Genomic DNA, 16,527 nt, shown 5'->3' on the forward strand with positions numbered 1-16,527 from the left:
AATTTGCTAGTGTCTTGTTGAGAATTTTACATCCATTTTCATCAGAGATATTGGCCTGTAATTCTCCTTTTTTGTGGGGTCTCTGTCTAGTTTGGGAATCAAGGTAATGCTGGCTTCATAGAATGAGTCTGGAAGCTTTCCTTCTGTTTCAATTTTTTGGAACAGCTTGAAAAGGATAGGTATTAACTCTGCTTTAAATGTCTGGTAGAATTCCCCTGGAAAGCCATCTGGCTCAGGACTCTTATTTATTGGGAGATTTTTGATAACCGATTCAATTTCTTTGCTGGTTATGGGTCTGTTCAGATTTTCTTTCTTCCTGTTTGAGTTTTGGCAGTGTGCGGATGTCTAGGACTTTGTCCATTTTCCGGATTGTCCAGTTTGTTGGCATATAATTTTTCATAGTAAGAATGAATTTTTAGATGAGAGTTAATAAATTGTAACTGTGGCTGATTGCTACATCACTTTTTAGATCCATTTATGATGGTTTTAGATTCCATTTATGATTTGGCAATGTATCTTATATACCAAATTATGTCCTCTCTTTGGGATCATGCCTTTGTCCATAGAGTTTCCATACATCTCTTCCGGTTGTCCTGTATCCCCCAGTTTCAGACTTCCAGAACATTGCCCAGTGTTTACTTCTTGCTGTTATATCCTAATTCCATTTCAAGTAGCCATTACTAAAATGTCTCTTTTAAATTCCCATTGCTAGAATTTCTCTTTGCTAGGTTTTAGGACTATGCCTTGACTACTACTACTTTTTTTTTTTTCTTTTTAGCTTCCCCTCACATCATAAGGGTCAGAGGTATATATGTGGGTGGATCTCTGCTATTCTGAATTTTTTTTTTTTACCTCCATTGCTACTCTGATTGCTTATGTCTCCACATGTTAGCTGTTTGATATTTCTTTCATTTTTTTTATTTTTTATTTTTGTTTGTTTTGTTTTTTTGGATGGGGGGGCATTCATCTTGATGAACTTTCTTTAAATAGACTTATTGTCTAGAATACCAGTTATGGTCTATCATCTTATTCTATGGATCCTACTGATTCTCCTGATTGCTCATTATTCTGTAGCTTGGTCTGTTCAAAAAGTCTTGAGACATCCAAATGGGTCTTAGTTTTCCACATACAGATGGAAGAATGCCAGTTTCATAGACTTATATATTAACTTCTGGGAGTTAGTAGTAGAAAGTATTGGTTTTGAGAGCAAATTACTGTATTTCCATATTTATCACGGGTAAGAGTATTCTTAAAAAGGATTTTGGGAAATCAATTACTTTAGAATTCTCTTGTAAATATTTTGAATTACCGTTAATTATTCTGCTACAATTGTTATTGAACTTGCTTAAAATTCTCATATATTAAGGATTTGAGTTTTGACATGTAAAAGTCAACACTTAGCTATAATTCTGTTGCTAGATAATTAATCTTAAATTATATTTATAAAATATTATTATTTCATTGTAGTTATAGATAAAATATAAAAATTATTTAACTTGTAAATAAAATGATGAAATTTCTTTGAGATATAGTTGCAAAATGGTATTTCCTAAGTAACTGGCTAATTTTATGTTTTAGATAAGTAAAGATCAAAATTTTTTAGAAACAGAGTTTCCAGCACCTGAAAAAACAGTCACTTTAAGCCTTGCACAAGTAGTAAAGCAGGTGCAAAAACTAGAAGAACTGAAAAATCGTCTTAAACAAGAGTCTTTATACTCCTTGAAAGCCTTGTTGTCTAAACCCAAGTAAGTAAAATATAAGAGTTAATAGAATTCAAAACAATAAGAGTGGGTATAAAGTAGTAACAAATGTAATGGTTCAGATATTGTGCTGTATGTAATTTCTAAATCATATCAAATAGTCTACTCAGCTTGCTCCTATTTGAAATTTTTGACAGTTTGAAGTGGCACCGGCAAATCAGTAGTCACTAGTCACATCTAGCTACTAAAATTGAAATTCAGTTCAATTTAATTAAAAAGTCAATTCTGCAGTCATACTACCCATATATTTCAAATGCTTAGTAGCCACATGTGGCTGTTGCTAGAAAGTTCTGTTGGAATGGCTGGCTTAAATATCTGGCTTTTAAAATATTCTCTCAGTTTGATTATGCAGCTTCTATAGTAAATAGGAAACTAAGATAAAGTTATTTATGAACAGCATCATTAAAAAATTCATAGGGACAGGGATATGTTCTAAAGAAAAATTCTCTACTTTCTAGTTGTGGAAAGCCTTTTTTTTTGACAGATGGGAGAAAGATTCAAATGATTGATTACAATGATACTCCTATTATCTGACTTTTGATATTTGAGGTTTATCTGTCTTGAATTTAATAGATGACTAAATTATTATCATGGAATACCTTTTAGGACTTTTTTTTCCCACCTCACATAGTTACTTTTTGTGTGTGTGGTGAAAACACTTTAAGATTCACTCTTAGCAAATATGAAGTATACATTAATATTGTTAACTGTAAACAGCATGCTATACATTAGATGTCTGACATATTCAACTTTTGTTATTTTGTTATTTTATTTTGTATTTTAATTCCAGTATAGTTAACATACATCATTATATTAGTTTCAGGTGTACAAAATAGTGATTTAGCAGTTCCATGCTGGTGCTTATCATGACAGATGCACTCCTTAATCCCCATCACCTATTTTACCCATCCCTCCTCTCACTTCCCCTCTTCCAACCATCAGTTTGTTCTCTGTAATTAAAAGTCTGCTTTTTAATTTGTCTTTCTAGCTTTCCCCCCTTTTTCCCATTTCTTTGTTTCTTTTTTTTAAAGTTTATTTTGAGAGAGAGTGTGAGTGGGGTAGGGGCAGAGAAGGAGAGAGGATCCCAAGGGGCTCCATGATGTCAGTGGGGAGCCTGATGTGGGGCTCAGTCTTACCAACTGGGAGATCATGAACTGAGCTGAAATCAAAAGTCAGACTCTTAACTGACTGAGTCACCCAGGGGCCCCTGTTTTGTTTCTTAAATTCTACATATGAGTGAAATCAGAGGGCACTGGGGTTGCTCTTGGCAAAAAGGCAGGGCAAACAGCCTGTAGACATACAGCGTGGAAACAGTTATCTGAAGAGCACTACTTTCTGAGATATGTACTCTAATATCCCAATTTTAATAGATGAAGAAACTAAAAGTCAGAGGCATTAAATAACTTACCCAAGGTCATATAATTAGTAAGTGGGAAAGACAAGTTTTGAGCCAAGCAGCTTGTCTCTAGAACTTGTGCTCTTAACAATTTCACCATTAAAAGAAATATCCTATTTTTATTCAATTTACTTTTGCTATTTTTATTAAGGTTGTTGTTGATATACATAATTATATTCATGGAATACATAGAATTTTTAGAATTACATAATGTGACTTTTATACTTATTTGCTTGGTACTAATTAATTTACCTTACTGTCTGTGAATAAAAGTTAAAAAATATGTTAAATTTTATTTTACAAACTGTATAATATCTAGAGCATATATTCTATTTATTAAGTGTAATTTAAACTCTTATTCTTTGATAATAAATACATGTTGTATTTATTGAAATTTAAACAGGCATAGTGAAAATTTACCAGGAGCATTGCAAAGTTATGAAACCATACAGCAGATAATTGAAGGTGATAATATTTTATACATGTTTAGCATTATAAGTTTTTCTATATTACATTAACATTTGAGACTTAGTTTAAAAATTTATATCCATAAAATTATATAATAGTAAATTTAAAGATATATTCAATAGTGAGTTTGATATTTTCAATAAAAGTTATTATGTTTCAGATTCTGGGAGTTGTACAAAACGAATAAACCTTGGTTGTTACCACCATAAAATACACAATGTAGTAAGGACACAAGCACATTATGTATCATTTTAATATAGTGTAATACATGAGAATGCATGATAAAGGTTATGTGTAATTTTCAGTGAATCCACAGAGAGCCAGTTTGTTCAACCTGAGGGAGTTGGAAAGATTTTATGCAACTGTAAAGGACAAAGGATCCTTTACATAATAGGATCTAGTCAAATGAAGAAGGGAGATATCTGGTTTTTTACGAAGAAGACCTAGTATGAGCAAAGAGCATGAATAGGGAATTGCAAGTGGAATGGTATTAGAATTTGAAGCTAGAAGGTAGGGATAAGATAAGAGAGAGCCTAGTCAGAGGGATTGGATGCTGTGCTAGGGAACTTTTTTTTTTCCTCGTATATGCTAGGGAATCACTGAAGACTTTTTGTAAGAAAGTGACATTGTTGGATTTAATTGTAGACAGATTATTCCGGCCACATTGTAGAAGCTATATTTGGGGACTAGGTATAGGGAAGGAAAGTTATTGCTGTGTTTTAGATGTGTGATAAGTTCTTATATGAGAGCATAAATAAACAAGAATAGGGGTAGATTTGAGAAAATTTACTGGTAAAATTGGGAAAACTTGGTGATTAGATATGAAAGGAAGGGAGATTAAATCATGGTAACATTAATTAAAAGAATGTAAGAGGAACAAGTGTTGAGAAAATGATGAGTTTATAATACTCAATTGTTATATACATTCATTCAGGTATTACCATTTGATGCCTGATTGGGAGGCTTTCCACTGTTGGGAGCTCTATTGTTTTTTTTAGAGTTTTCTTTAAACTCAATATGTATAATTGATATATTAAACATATGACAAATTTACTGTTATTTCAGAATTCATAAAAACCCACCCAACTAAAGAATTTATAGATGTTTCTGCAACTGATCCACGTAAGTTTCCACTCATTTAAACATTATTGTGTTAACAACTTCTGTCAAGTGCATTAATTTCTATAGTTTTCTATAATTTGAAGTTATTATTAAAGTAATAACATAGAGTCCCTGGAGTTTGGAGCCATACAGTTGAACTGACTATCAAGCAAGTATTGAAATTCCTAATTAAGGCTACATGCTACAAAAAATAGACTCATTTTTGAGGACAGAGGATTTAAAAACAATTTTTTTTAATGTTTATTTATTTTTGAGAGAAAGAGCATTAGCAGGGGAAGGGCAGAGAGAGGGAGACACAGAATCCAAAGCAGGCTCCAGGCTCTGAGCTGTCAACACAGAGTCAGACACAGGGCTCAAACTCATGAACCTTGAGATCATGACCTGAACCGAAGTCAAGCACTTAACCAACTGAGCCACCCAGGCACCCCAAGGGATGGAGGAGTTTTGGTTGTGATTAGAGTATGCTGCTGAAATGTTTCAGGCGTGCCAAGCCTTTGAGATGCAACAGCAATAAACTTAAAAGGTCATTTGTAGATTTTGTTTCTGTGAATTATAGATCATCTCATATGCACTAATTCTTTGATAACAGCTGAGTACCAATTGCTTCATGAATATAAAGAGCTGCTAGAACTGCTCTGTTGAACTTCTGACTACTTTTCAACAGAAAAGAGAAATTACCTTGCTTATGTCAAGATACTAGAAAGAATTTTGAAACAATGATGTAATATATGCTGTAGAGTACAATTTATATTATAAGTTAGAAAATAAAACTTGCGTAGAAAAGGTTGACAGGAATCCTGTTCTCTTTCCACTTCGGCTTTAAACCCTAGTGTTGCCATATTTAAACCAAAGGCTTTAATTCAACAGTGATTAATTCTACAGCTTGATTCTACAGTGCTCCCAAATTCTGTAGAGACCTTTGATCCAAAAGTCCTGACTGACTACATGAGTAGAAAGCTATCTAGAGCTTTGGAGTGGGTAGTGAAAGTTTCTTTTTACATCCAGGAAAACTCTCTGCACATCTCTAGGGCTGTCTTTCTGAATCTGTGCAGCTGTCTCTAATACTGTGTCCTGTGAATTCTAGCTGCTTTGGGCTTCCAAAAATCTAAACTTTGTCTCTGAACCCCAGGAGAGCAGTAGACTCTGGGTCCCCCTTCCTTATGCTGTGGCCTGGAAACTTCAGGAAGTAAGATGGGGTTATCAAAGGGCTCTGTTCCTTTCTTTTCCTTCTGCTTGTTTTCCAATGTCTGAATATTGCTGTTTTACATATTTTCCCCCAAGAATAATTCTAGTCCCTGATGCTCCTTCATGGACAAAAACAGAAGTCTCTATGCCCACATATAGGCTGATTGGAACACATTCTCTAACCACAAAACCAAAAGAATTAAATATAATAGAAGTGTTACTGATTACTTAAAAATGTTCTCCTTTTGTCTGTCTCTGTCTCTTCATTCATTTATTTAATTGAGGTATAATTGACATACATTACATTAGCTTCAAGTGTGTGATATTTGTATAATTTGCAAGATGATCATCACAATAAATCTAGTTAGATTACAAGAATTTTTTGTTCTTGTGATGAGAACTTTCAAGATCTACTCTCTTAGCAACTTTCAAATATGCAATACAGTATTACTAACTATAGACACCATCTGTACATTACATCCCATAACTTACTTATTTCATAACTGGAAGTTTGTACCTTTTGACCTCTTTCACCCAGTTTTCCCACCCCACCTCCACCCCCCATTCAACATACATATATACATGTTCAACACACATACATGTTCTGTGTATCTATGAGCTATCTTTTTCCATGACAGCTGCCTCAGTCCCTGGGCTCCTTTAGTATAAATATGCTTTATCTCAGTATTATTCAGTTTTACTTGTATATGCTCTCTTTTTCTGCTAAGTGTACCCTTTCATATTCTCTGGCCAAACTTTATTCTCTTCCCATTCTCTAAATTTGATATCATAGCCTAATCAACAAGGCAAAAGTTATCTTTGTATTCCACTCTGTGTTTATACTATTTAACTTTGATATTGCTTCATTTCATAATTAATGAAATTTATTTCTTTATAGCAGTTTTAGGTTTATGGAAAACTTGAGCAGAAAGTACAGAGTTCCCATATACCCATTCTCTGCTGCCTACTCTCTGCACAGTTTTATTAACATTTTTCATTAGTGTGCTACATTTGTTAAAATTGATGAACCAATACAATACAATACAATACAATACAACACAACACAATATTAATACAATATTATTATTTTTTTTAAATTTTTTTTTAACATTTTTATTTATTTTTGAGACAGGGAGAGACAGAGCATGAACAGGGGAGGGTCAGAGAGAGGGAGACACAGAATCCGAAACAGGCTCCAGGCTCTGAGCCGTCAGCACAGAGCCTGACGCAGGGCTCGAACTCACGGACCATGAGATCATGACCTGAGCCGAAGTCGGCCGCCTAACTGACTGAGCCACTCAGGCGCCCCTAATACAATATTATTAATTAAATTCCAAGCTTACATTGGGTTCACTCTTTGTGCTATAGAGTTCTATAGGTTTTGACAAATGTATAATGTCATGTATTCACCATTACAATATCATACAGACAGGTTTCACTGCCTTGCATCACATGTTCTACCTATTTATTTCTCCCTCCATCTACCTGAGTCCTTGGCAATCATTAATCTTTTTGATGTCTCTGTAGTATTGCCCTTCCAAGTATGTCATATATTTGGACTCATACAATCTTTCTTTTATTTAGCAGTATGCATTTAAATTTCCTTCTTAATGATTTTTGTGGTTTTATAGTTGATTTATTTTTATTAATGAATAATAATCCATTATATGGATGTACCATAGTTTGTTTAATCCATTCATCTACTGAAGGACAACTTGGTTGCTTCTAAGTTTTTGCAATTAAAGAAAAGCTGCTAAAAGATTATTTTGTGTGTGTGTGTATACATGTTTTTCAGCTCATTGGGGTGAATACCAAGGAGTGCAATTGCTGGATCATATAGTAAATGTATGTTTAGTTTTTTAAGAAACTGGTAAACCATCTTGCAAAGGGACTGTATCATTTTGTATCCCCACCAGCAATGAGAATAAGAATTCCTATTGCCCTATATCTTTGTCAACATTTGGTGTTATCAGAATTTTGGATTTTAGCCATTCTAAAAGTTTTTAGTGGTGTCTCATTGCTCTAATTTGTAATATCTGATGTTGAGATTTTTTTCATACTTTTTTTTGCCATCTTTGGTGAGGCATTTGTTCAGATCTTTTACTAATTTTAAACATTTATTTATTAAAGTTTATTTATTTATTTTGAGAGATACAGAGACAGTGTGACTAGTGGAGGGGCAGAGAGAGAGGGAGAGAGAGAGAATCCCAAGCAGGCTCCACACTATCAGTGCAGAGCCCAAAGCAGGGCTCAAACTCATGAAACTGCAAGATCATGATCAGAGCTCAAGTTGGACACTGAACTGACTGAGCCACCCAGGCACCCCTAAAATTAATTTATTTAAATTCAAGTTAATTTCACTCTTATGTGGGTCCTGAGAAACTTAACAGAAGACCATGGGGGAGGGGAAGGGAAAAAAAAGTTAGGGAGGGAGCCAAACCATAAGAGACTCTTAAAAACAGAATAAACTGAGGGTTGATGGGGGGTGGGAGGGAGGGGAAAGTGGGTGATGGGCATTGAGGAGGGCACCTGCTGGGATGAGCACTGGGTGTTATATGGAAACCAATTTGATAATAAATTTCATATTAAAAAAAATAAATTCAAGTTAACATACAGTGTAGTGTTGGTTTCAGGAGTAGAACCCAGTGTTTCATCACTTACGTATAACACCCAGTGCTCATACCAACAAGTGCCCTCCTTTATACCCATTACTTGTTTAGCCTGTTCCCCACCCATCTCCTCTCCAAAAACCCTCAGTTTGTTCTCTGTATTTAAGAGTCTCCTATGGTTTGCCTCCCTCTGTTTTTATCTTGTTTTTCCTTCCCTTTCCCTGTGTTCATCTGTTGTGTTAAATTCCAAATATGAAATCATAAAAATTGTCTTTCTCTGCCTGACTTATTTCACTTAGCATAATATACTCTAGTTCTGTCCTCACACCAGTCAGAGTGGCTAAAATAAAAAATGCAAGAAACAGGTGTTGGCAAGGATGTGGAGAAAGGAGAACACTCTTGCACTGTTGGTGGGAATGCAAACTGGTGCAGCTGCTCTGGAAAACAGAGTAGAGGTTACTAAAAAAATTAAAAATAGAACTAACTACCTTATGACCCAGCAATTGCACTACTAGGAATTTATCCAAAGGATATAGGAGTGCTGATTCATAGGGGCACATGCACCCCAATGTTTATAGCAGCTCTGTCAACAATAGCCAAAGTATGGAAAGAGCCCAAATGTTTATCAACTGATGAATGGATTAAGAAGATGTGGTATATATACACAATGGAATACTACTCAGTGATGAAAAAGAATGAAATCTTGCCATTTTCAACAATGTCGATGGAACTGGTGGGTATTATGCTAAGGGAAATAAGTCAGAGAAAGATGGATACCATATGATTTCACTTATATGTGGAATTTAAGAAACTTAACAGATGAATATATTTGTATGGAACCACAAAAGAGCTTGAATAGCTAATCTTGAAAAAGAAAAGCAAAGCTGGAGGCGTCACAATTCTAGGCTTCAAGTTATATTAGAAAGCTATAGTGATCAAGGCAGTATGGTACTGGCACAAAACTAGGTCAGTGGAACAGAATAGAAAACCCAGAAATGAGTCCACAACTATATGGTCAACTGATCTTCAACAAAGCAAGAAAGAATATCCAATGGAAAAAAAAATTCTCTTCAACAAGTGGTGTTGGGAAAACTGGACAGCAACACACAAAGAATGAAACTGGACCACTTTCTCACAACATAAACAAAACCAAATTCAAAATTGAACGTTTGGTTTTTTAACTCAATATTTACATTACATGAAAATAGTTTATATTTCCATTTTTAGGTCTTGGTTTTTTGCAATGTTTTATAGTTTTTAGAGAAAAGTTCTTGTAGTGTTTCATTAAATTTATCTGTAGGAGCTTCATTTTTTTGGATACTAGTGAAAATGAAATTAGAAAAATATTTTTCCAAGTTGGAAGACTTATTATATATCTGTAATAGTTAAGATAGGGAAAGAAAGACAAGTAAGCCAACTGAATAGCATTGAAGCCCCAAATCAGACATAATGCATTTAGGTATGTGATATGTAACAAAGGTGGCATTACAGATAAGTTGAGAAAACATGGGGTTTTCAATAAGTGGTATTATGATAATTGATATGTATATGGGGAAAATAAAGTTGGAGCACTCCCTCATAGCATATTCGAAAATTAACTCCATGTCATTAAACACCTACATATGAAAGGCAAAAGTTTACATATTTTCTTGGATTATTTACAAGAATATCCTCATTACTGTGTGGTAAGAGAATGGCTTTTAATACTAGACATAAAAGTACCAGTCATAAGGGATAAATTTGATAAAATTGACTATGTTAAAATTAAAAATTTCTGTTTGTCAAGAGATACCATCAGGAAAATTTGAAATAAATCGTAGTGGAAAAAGAGATTTTGATTACCTGAAACTGTTAAATGATTAGCATACAGAAGACATAAGGAATTGTTATAAATCCAGAAAAAATGACAATTATCTTTTGGATAAGTAGGAATTTAACCAAATAATAAATCCAGATATCTAAGACCGAATAATCAAGGAATTGCAAACTAACCACCATGGGAAACTGTTTCATACCTCTCAAATTGTCAAAAATTAAAAAGTGTAACAATGTCATGTGTTAACAAGGGTATATACCAACAGGAACTCTTCATACGCATAACTTTGAAAAGTAGCTTTTTTTTTTTTTTTTAACATTTATTTATTTTTGAGACAGAGAGAGACAGAGCATGAACGGGGGAGGGTCAGAGAGAGAGGGAGACACAGAATCCGAAACAGGGTCCAGGCTCTGAGCCGTCAGCACAGAGCCCGACGCGGTGCTCGAACTCACATACCGCGAGATCGTGACCTGAGCAAAGTCGGACGCTTAACCGACTGAGCCACCCAGGCGCCCCAAAGTAGCTTTTCTTTAATTAAGTTGCAGATGTGCATACCCTTAGACTCTTTTTTCATAGCCTTATTGATATATAATTGCATATAACATTGTATAAGTTTAAGGTAATCAAAATGATTTGATACACATATATTGCAAAATGCTTACTGCAATATGGGTAGTTTATTTATCCTGTATCTCTTATAATTACCATTTTGTTGTTGGTGTTGTTTTGGTGAGAACATTAAAACTCTACTCTCATTGCAGCTTTCAAGTATACAATACAGTATTAACTCCTGTCAGCATGTTGTATATTTGATTCTCAGAACTTATTCATATTATAACTGAAAGTGTGTACCCTTTGACCAACATCTCCCCATTTCCCCCATGCCACAGCTCCTGGAAACCACCATTCTATTCTGTTTCTTTTTCAATATTTTATATTCCACATGTAAGAGAGATCATATAGTATTTGTTTTTCTCTTTCTGAATTATTTCAGTTAGCATAATGTCCTCAGGGTCCATCTGTGTTGTCACAAAGGGCATAATTTCCCTTTTTATGGCTGAATAATCTTCCATTGAATGTATATGTGTATGTACACACACAAACACACACCCCTCACATTTTCTTCATTCATTCATCTGTCTATGGACTTCTAGATTGTTTCCATGTGTTGGCTATTGTAAATAATGCTGCAGTGGGTGTGGGAGAGCAGATATCTCTTTGAGACAGTGATTTCATTTTATTTGGATATATACCTAGAAGTAGGATGGCTAGATCATACAGTAGTTCTATTTTTAATTTTTTGAGGGACCTCCATACTGTCTTCCATTGTGGCTATGCCAGTTCACATTCCCACCAACAGTACACAGTGTTCTTTTTCTGCACACCTCACCAACAACTGTTACCTCTTGTCTTTTAGATAATAGACATTCTGACAGGTGTGAGATGATATCTTACTGTTGTTTTGATTTACATTTCCCTGATGATTTACATTACATTAATGTTGTTGAGCACATTTTCAAGTACCTGTTACCATTTGTATGTCTTTGGAAAAATGTCCATCCAGGTATTCTGTCCATTTTTTATTGGATTAAAAAAACATATTTTGGATATTAACTTCTTACCAGATATATGGTTTGCAAACATTTTTCCCTTTCTATAGCATGCCTTTTCATTTTGTTGATGTTTTCCTTTGCTGTGCAGGAACTTTTTAGTTTGATGTAGTCCCACTTTTTCTTGTTTATTTCACGATATTTTTCAACTCCAAAATTTCTATTTTTTAAATGACTTATATGTTTGTTGACTGTCTCATTTTTCTCTTGTATTATTTTATCTATATCATGAAATTGCTTATATGTGTTCTCTTGTAGCTCTATGAGCATCTTCAGAAAAATTATTTTGAGTTCTTTGTTGGTCAAGTCCTATATCTTTATTTATTTGGGGCCAATTACTGGGGATTTACTATATTCCTTTGGTGGAGTCATGTTTTCCTGATTCTTTGTGGTTCCTGTATTCTTGTATAGTTGTCTACACATTTGAATAAGCAGTTAGCTGTTTTAGACTTCATGGACTGAGTTCAGTAAGGAAAGATCTTCAACTGCAGGTGGGGGGATGCTGAAGAGTGTCATGACCCATGTCTAATGGTGTGGGGCAAATGAGGGGGCATGTGGCAGAACCAGGTCTCAAGTATTGCGATTTGCCAGCTCAAGCCATTTCAGCCCACAGCATCAACAATTTCATGGTCTTTGGCAAATATTACAGGGGTCTGCAGAGACTTCAGAGGCTCTTGAGGTCCTTAGCATTGTTTCTAGGGTCAACTGCAAGGAACCAGAGCAATCAGTGATTTGGCCAGAGCTGGTGGTATACACAGTCTTGGCCAAGGGCCTCAGCAGGTGTGTGTGTAGTGGCAGTGGCCAGTTGTAAAAACATAGGTAGCAGTGGGGGCCAGGGAAGACATCCAGGGCTAAGCCAGTTGTGGGCACACAGATAGCTTGGGGAACCTGACTGTCTGTGTGCACTACTATGGCTTCTAGGTTTTTTATAGCCATACAGCAGTGGAGGCTGGTAATAGGCTAGGGGTCTGTGGATAAATAGTTGGAGGGTTTAGCTACAGGTGAATGCAGTGGTGCAGGACAGTGACAGAAGACAGAGCCTCCTCTACAGAGGCCTGCAAACAGCTGCGAAGATTTGGCTATTGGCAGTGCTCTTCTATGACCGCATAGTCTCCCTCTGGGCATGTGCATGGCAGTAGAGGCTGGTGATGGGTTGAGTTGGAAGCATGCAGATGTACGAATGGAGGGGCTAGCCCTGAATGAGCGTATGGTGATGGATGTTGGCCACGGGGATCTAGGCTGGTATTTTGCACTCCCATAGCCACACAGTCTTAGGTTTGCTGCTTGTGTGGTTCTTGGGCTCCAGTGGTGGTGGTAGTAGGTGTGTGTGGTGGGGACTGGGGGGAGACATTAGCCATTGCAAATACCCGTGGGACAAAATCCAGTGAAATTTGCGGGGTGTTCTCAGTGGCTGTGCTGGCCATTGGTTTCTTCAGTCATGAAAGCTGCTGTGGTCATCTGTGGAGCAGGTCACGGAACTACAGTCACTCACATCTGTGTGCTTATATTGGTAGGACCTGCTCTTTTTCCCTGTTCCTAGCTGTATTTATATGTCCCAGCTTTATCTGTCTCTGGGTGGGGTGAAACCTAAGCAGATCCTTTATGGAGTGGAGGAAATGCTAACCCAACTCTCTTTTTACATGCCAGGGGAATTCTTTCTATCTGGGAAATCCCAGTTTGGTGCTAAGTAATGATGGCTTGGGGGATAGGATGATGTAGGCAAAAAGAAGCTTTTATTCCTCTCATTTTAAAGCAGTTAATTTTTCTCAAGTTTTTTTGTTTCAGTGTGTGGCTAAAGTTTTTTAAGTGGACTCTGGAACTCTCCCTGAGTTGTTTTCATTCGTGGAAAACTTTTTAATGGTTGATCTTTGTGGAAGCATGGAAGCTGGGTCTCCTACTCTGCCATTTGATACATGTGAAAGAATTTTCATACCAAGTTTTTTTTTTTTGTAACAGCCCCCAAATTGAAGATCCTAAATATTTGTAGAGTAGGGTGGATAAACAAATTGTGGTTTATTTGTGGAGTGGAAAATCTTACCATAATGAAAAATTTTAAAATAGCTACTCAGAATACCATTAACTTTTGAAATGTGATATTGATTGAAAGAAGCAAGTCATAAACACAGGGAGTGCTTTCATTTGTTATAAATTAAAATCTGGGAAAATATGTTGGTTAAGGATATTAAAAAATATAGAAAAGATATAAAGATGAGAAAAAAAAAAAACAGGATAGTAAGTTGAAAGAAAGGGTTGTGAATAGGGAGGGACACATAAAGAGCTTCTAGGATATTGGCAACCCCAGGTATCCAGTTGTTGATCTTGAGTGGTGGTTTGGTGGATGCTTGCTTTGTAATTATTCATTAAAATGTAAATATATTTTTATGTATGATTCAGTAAGCATGATTATAAAATATAAAATAATACTAAGGGGATTAATTTCTTTTTTTTTAAATATGAAATTTATTGTCAAATTGATTTCCATACAACACCCAGTGCTCATCCCAACAGGTGCCCTCCTCAATACCCATCACCCACCCTCCCCTCCCTCCCACCCCCCATCAACCCTCAGTTTGTTCTCAGTTTTTAACAGTCTCTTATGTTTTGGTTCCCTCCCTCTCTAACCTCTCTTTTTTTTTTCCTTCCCCTCCCCCATGGTCTTCTGTTAAGTTTCTCAGGATCCACATAGGAGTGAAAACATATGGTATCTGTCTTTCTCTGTATGACTTATTTCACTTAGCATAACAGTCTCCAGTTCCATCCACGTTGCTACAAAAGGCCATATTTCATTCTTCTCATGGCCAAGCAGTACTCCATTGTGTATATAAACCACAATTTCTTTATCCATTCATCAGTTGATGGACATTTAGGTTCTTTCCATACTTTGTCTATTGCCAATAGTGCTGCTATAAACATTGGGGTGCATATGCCCCTTAAATCAGAATTTTTGTATCCTTTGGATAAATACATAGTAGTGCAATTGCTAGGTCATAGGGTAGATCTATTTTTAACTTTTTGAGGAAGCTCTATACTGTTTTCCACGGTGGCTGCACCAGTTTGCTTTCCCACCAGCACTATAGCATTCTATTTTATGGTTATGTATTAATTTATAATTCTCCCATAGATGTTCATATAGGTAATTCCTATATTTCTGTTTCTATAGGGAGTAACTCCTGTTAGCATATTTGTATAAACATAAACATGGAAACAACATGCATTTTTAGGACTGGCTAAATGAATTATGGTCCATTCATAGCAATGGCTTTTAAATAGAAAAACTTTTTTAAAAATAAATATTTTTAAAAACGTTAAAAAATAGAATAGCATTTAAAAAGAATAGCTTTACATAAACTCTTAGAGACATTTTCCTTGAGATTTAAGGGGATACAAGATAAAAGCATTTTAATTTATATTTTATCCCATTTTTATAATCCATCTATGTACATGAATCCTAGATGCTATCTCTTAGAACTCGTCCAAAGAGGAAAAAAACTATCCATTGATAAGTTATATGCATTAAATATTAACAATTTTTATCAATTCATTAATAAGATACAACAGCTTTTATAAAAGAGATAAAAGGGGTCCCCCTTCCTCCACAATATGCAGCTAAATCTCCTGTTACCATTTTAACTACCTCAAGCTTACCTCACAGGCCACCTTGTTAACCAGGGTACTCTTCTCAGGAAGAGGATCTTCACTGGAACATGTCAGTAAGACTTAGAAATGGAGGTGACTGGCTGGCTCAGTCAGTAGAGCATGCAACTCCTGATCTTGGGGTTGTGAGTCTAAGCCCCACTTTGGGTGTAGAGATTATTATTATTAAAAATAAAAAAAATCTAAAAAATAAAAGAAATGGGTTTCCTGATTTTTTTTTTTTTTTTGGTTTTCAAATTATTCATAATAAGAACTTGAAGAATAACAATTGGTTGATTACTCAAGCTATTCCACCTGGTAATGGAAACATACTATTAGCATCCGTAGATTCTATGATACTGGGTAGAAATTCCTGGGTAGAAATTAGTAGAGTCACAGATGGGGGCCTGTCTTAGTTTGGACTGCTCTAACAAAATACCACAGATTGAGTGGCATAAACAACAGAAATTTATTTCTCACGATTCTGAAGGCTGAGAAGTCTGAGATCAGTGTTCCAGTATGGTTGAGTTCTGGTGAAAGCCTTCTTCCTGGTTTGCAGATGGCTCTTTTCTTGCTGTATCCTCAAATGATGGAAAAGTAGAGAAAGTAAGCAGACTCTGTTTTCTCTTATATCTCATATGCCTACTGATTTAATTACCTCTCAGAGGCCCCACCTCCAAGTCTCATCATATTGGAGATTAGAGTTTGAACAGATGAATATTGTCCCATAGCAGGGCCTATTCTCCCTCTTGTGAAGTGTGATGGAAATAACAGTTTGTGTTCTTTATAATCCTTTACCATATCCAGGGCATAATTTTACATCACACCCTATGCTATTAGCAAATTAACCTTAAAAAGTCATATGGTAGGGGCACCTGGGTGGCTCAGTCGGTTGAGCATCCAACTCTTGATTTTGGCTCAGGTCATG

General features: G+C 35.6%; 1 protein-coding gene across 3 annotated transcripts in view; it reads left to right on the forward strand.

The window, feature by feature from the left end:
- The window catches only part of LOC132695414 (coiled-coil domain-containing protein 7-like), a 134,682-nt gene that overhangs the window by 52,041 nt on the left and 66,114 nt on the right, over positions 1–16,527 (forward strand). For all 3 annotated transcript variants that reach the window (XM_078450290.2, XM_078450292.2, XM_078450291.2), the window contains 3 exons: positions 1,579–1,745; positions 3,560–3,621; positions 4,690–4,746. In XM_078450290.2, coding sequence (XP_078306416.2) covers positions 1,579–1,745; positions 3,560–3,621; positions 4,690–4,746 — 286 coding nt within the window. The remainder of the gene's footprint in view (positions 1–1,578; positions 1,746–3,559; positions 3,622–4,689; positions 4,747–16,527) is intronic.

Source organism: Panthera onca, chromosome B4, assembly GCF_046562875.1.
Source record: "Panthera onca isolate mPanOnc1 chromosome B4, mPanOnc1 haplotype 2, whole genome shotgun sequence".
Taxonomy (NCBI): domain Eukaryota; kingdom Metazoa; phylum Chordata; class Mammalia; order Carnivora; family Felidae; genus Panthera; species Panthera onca.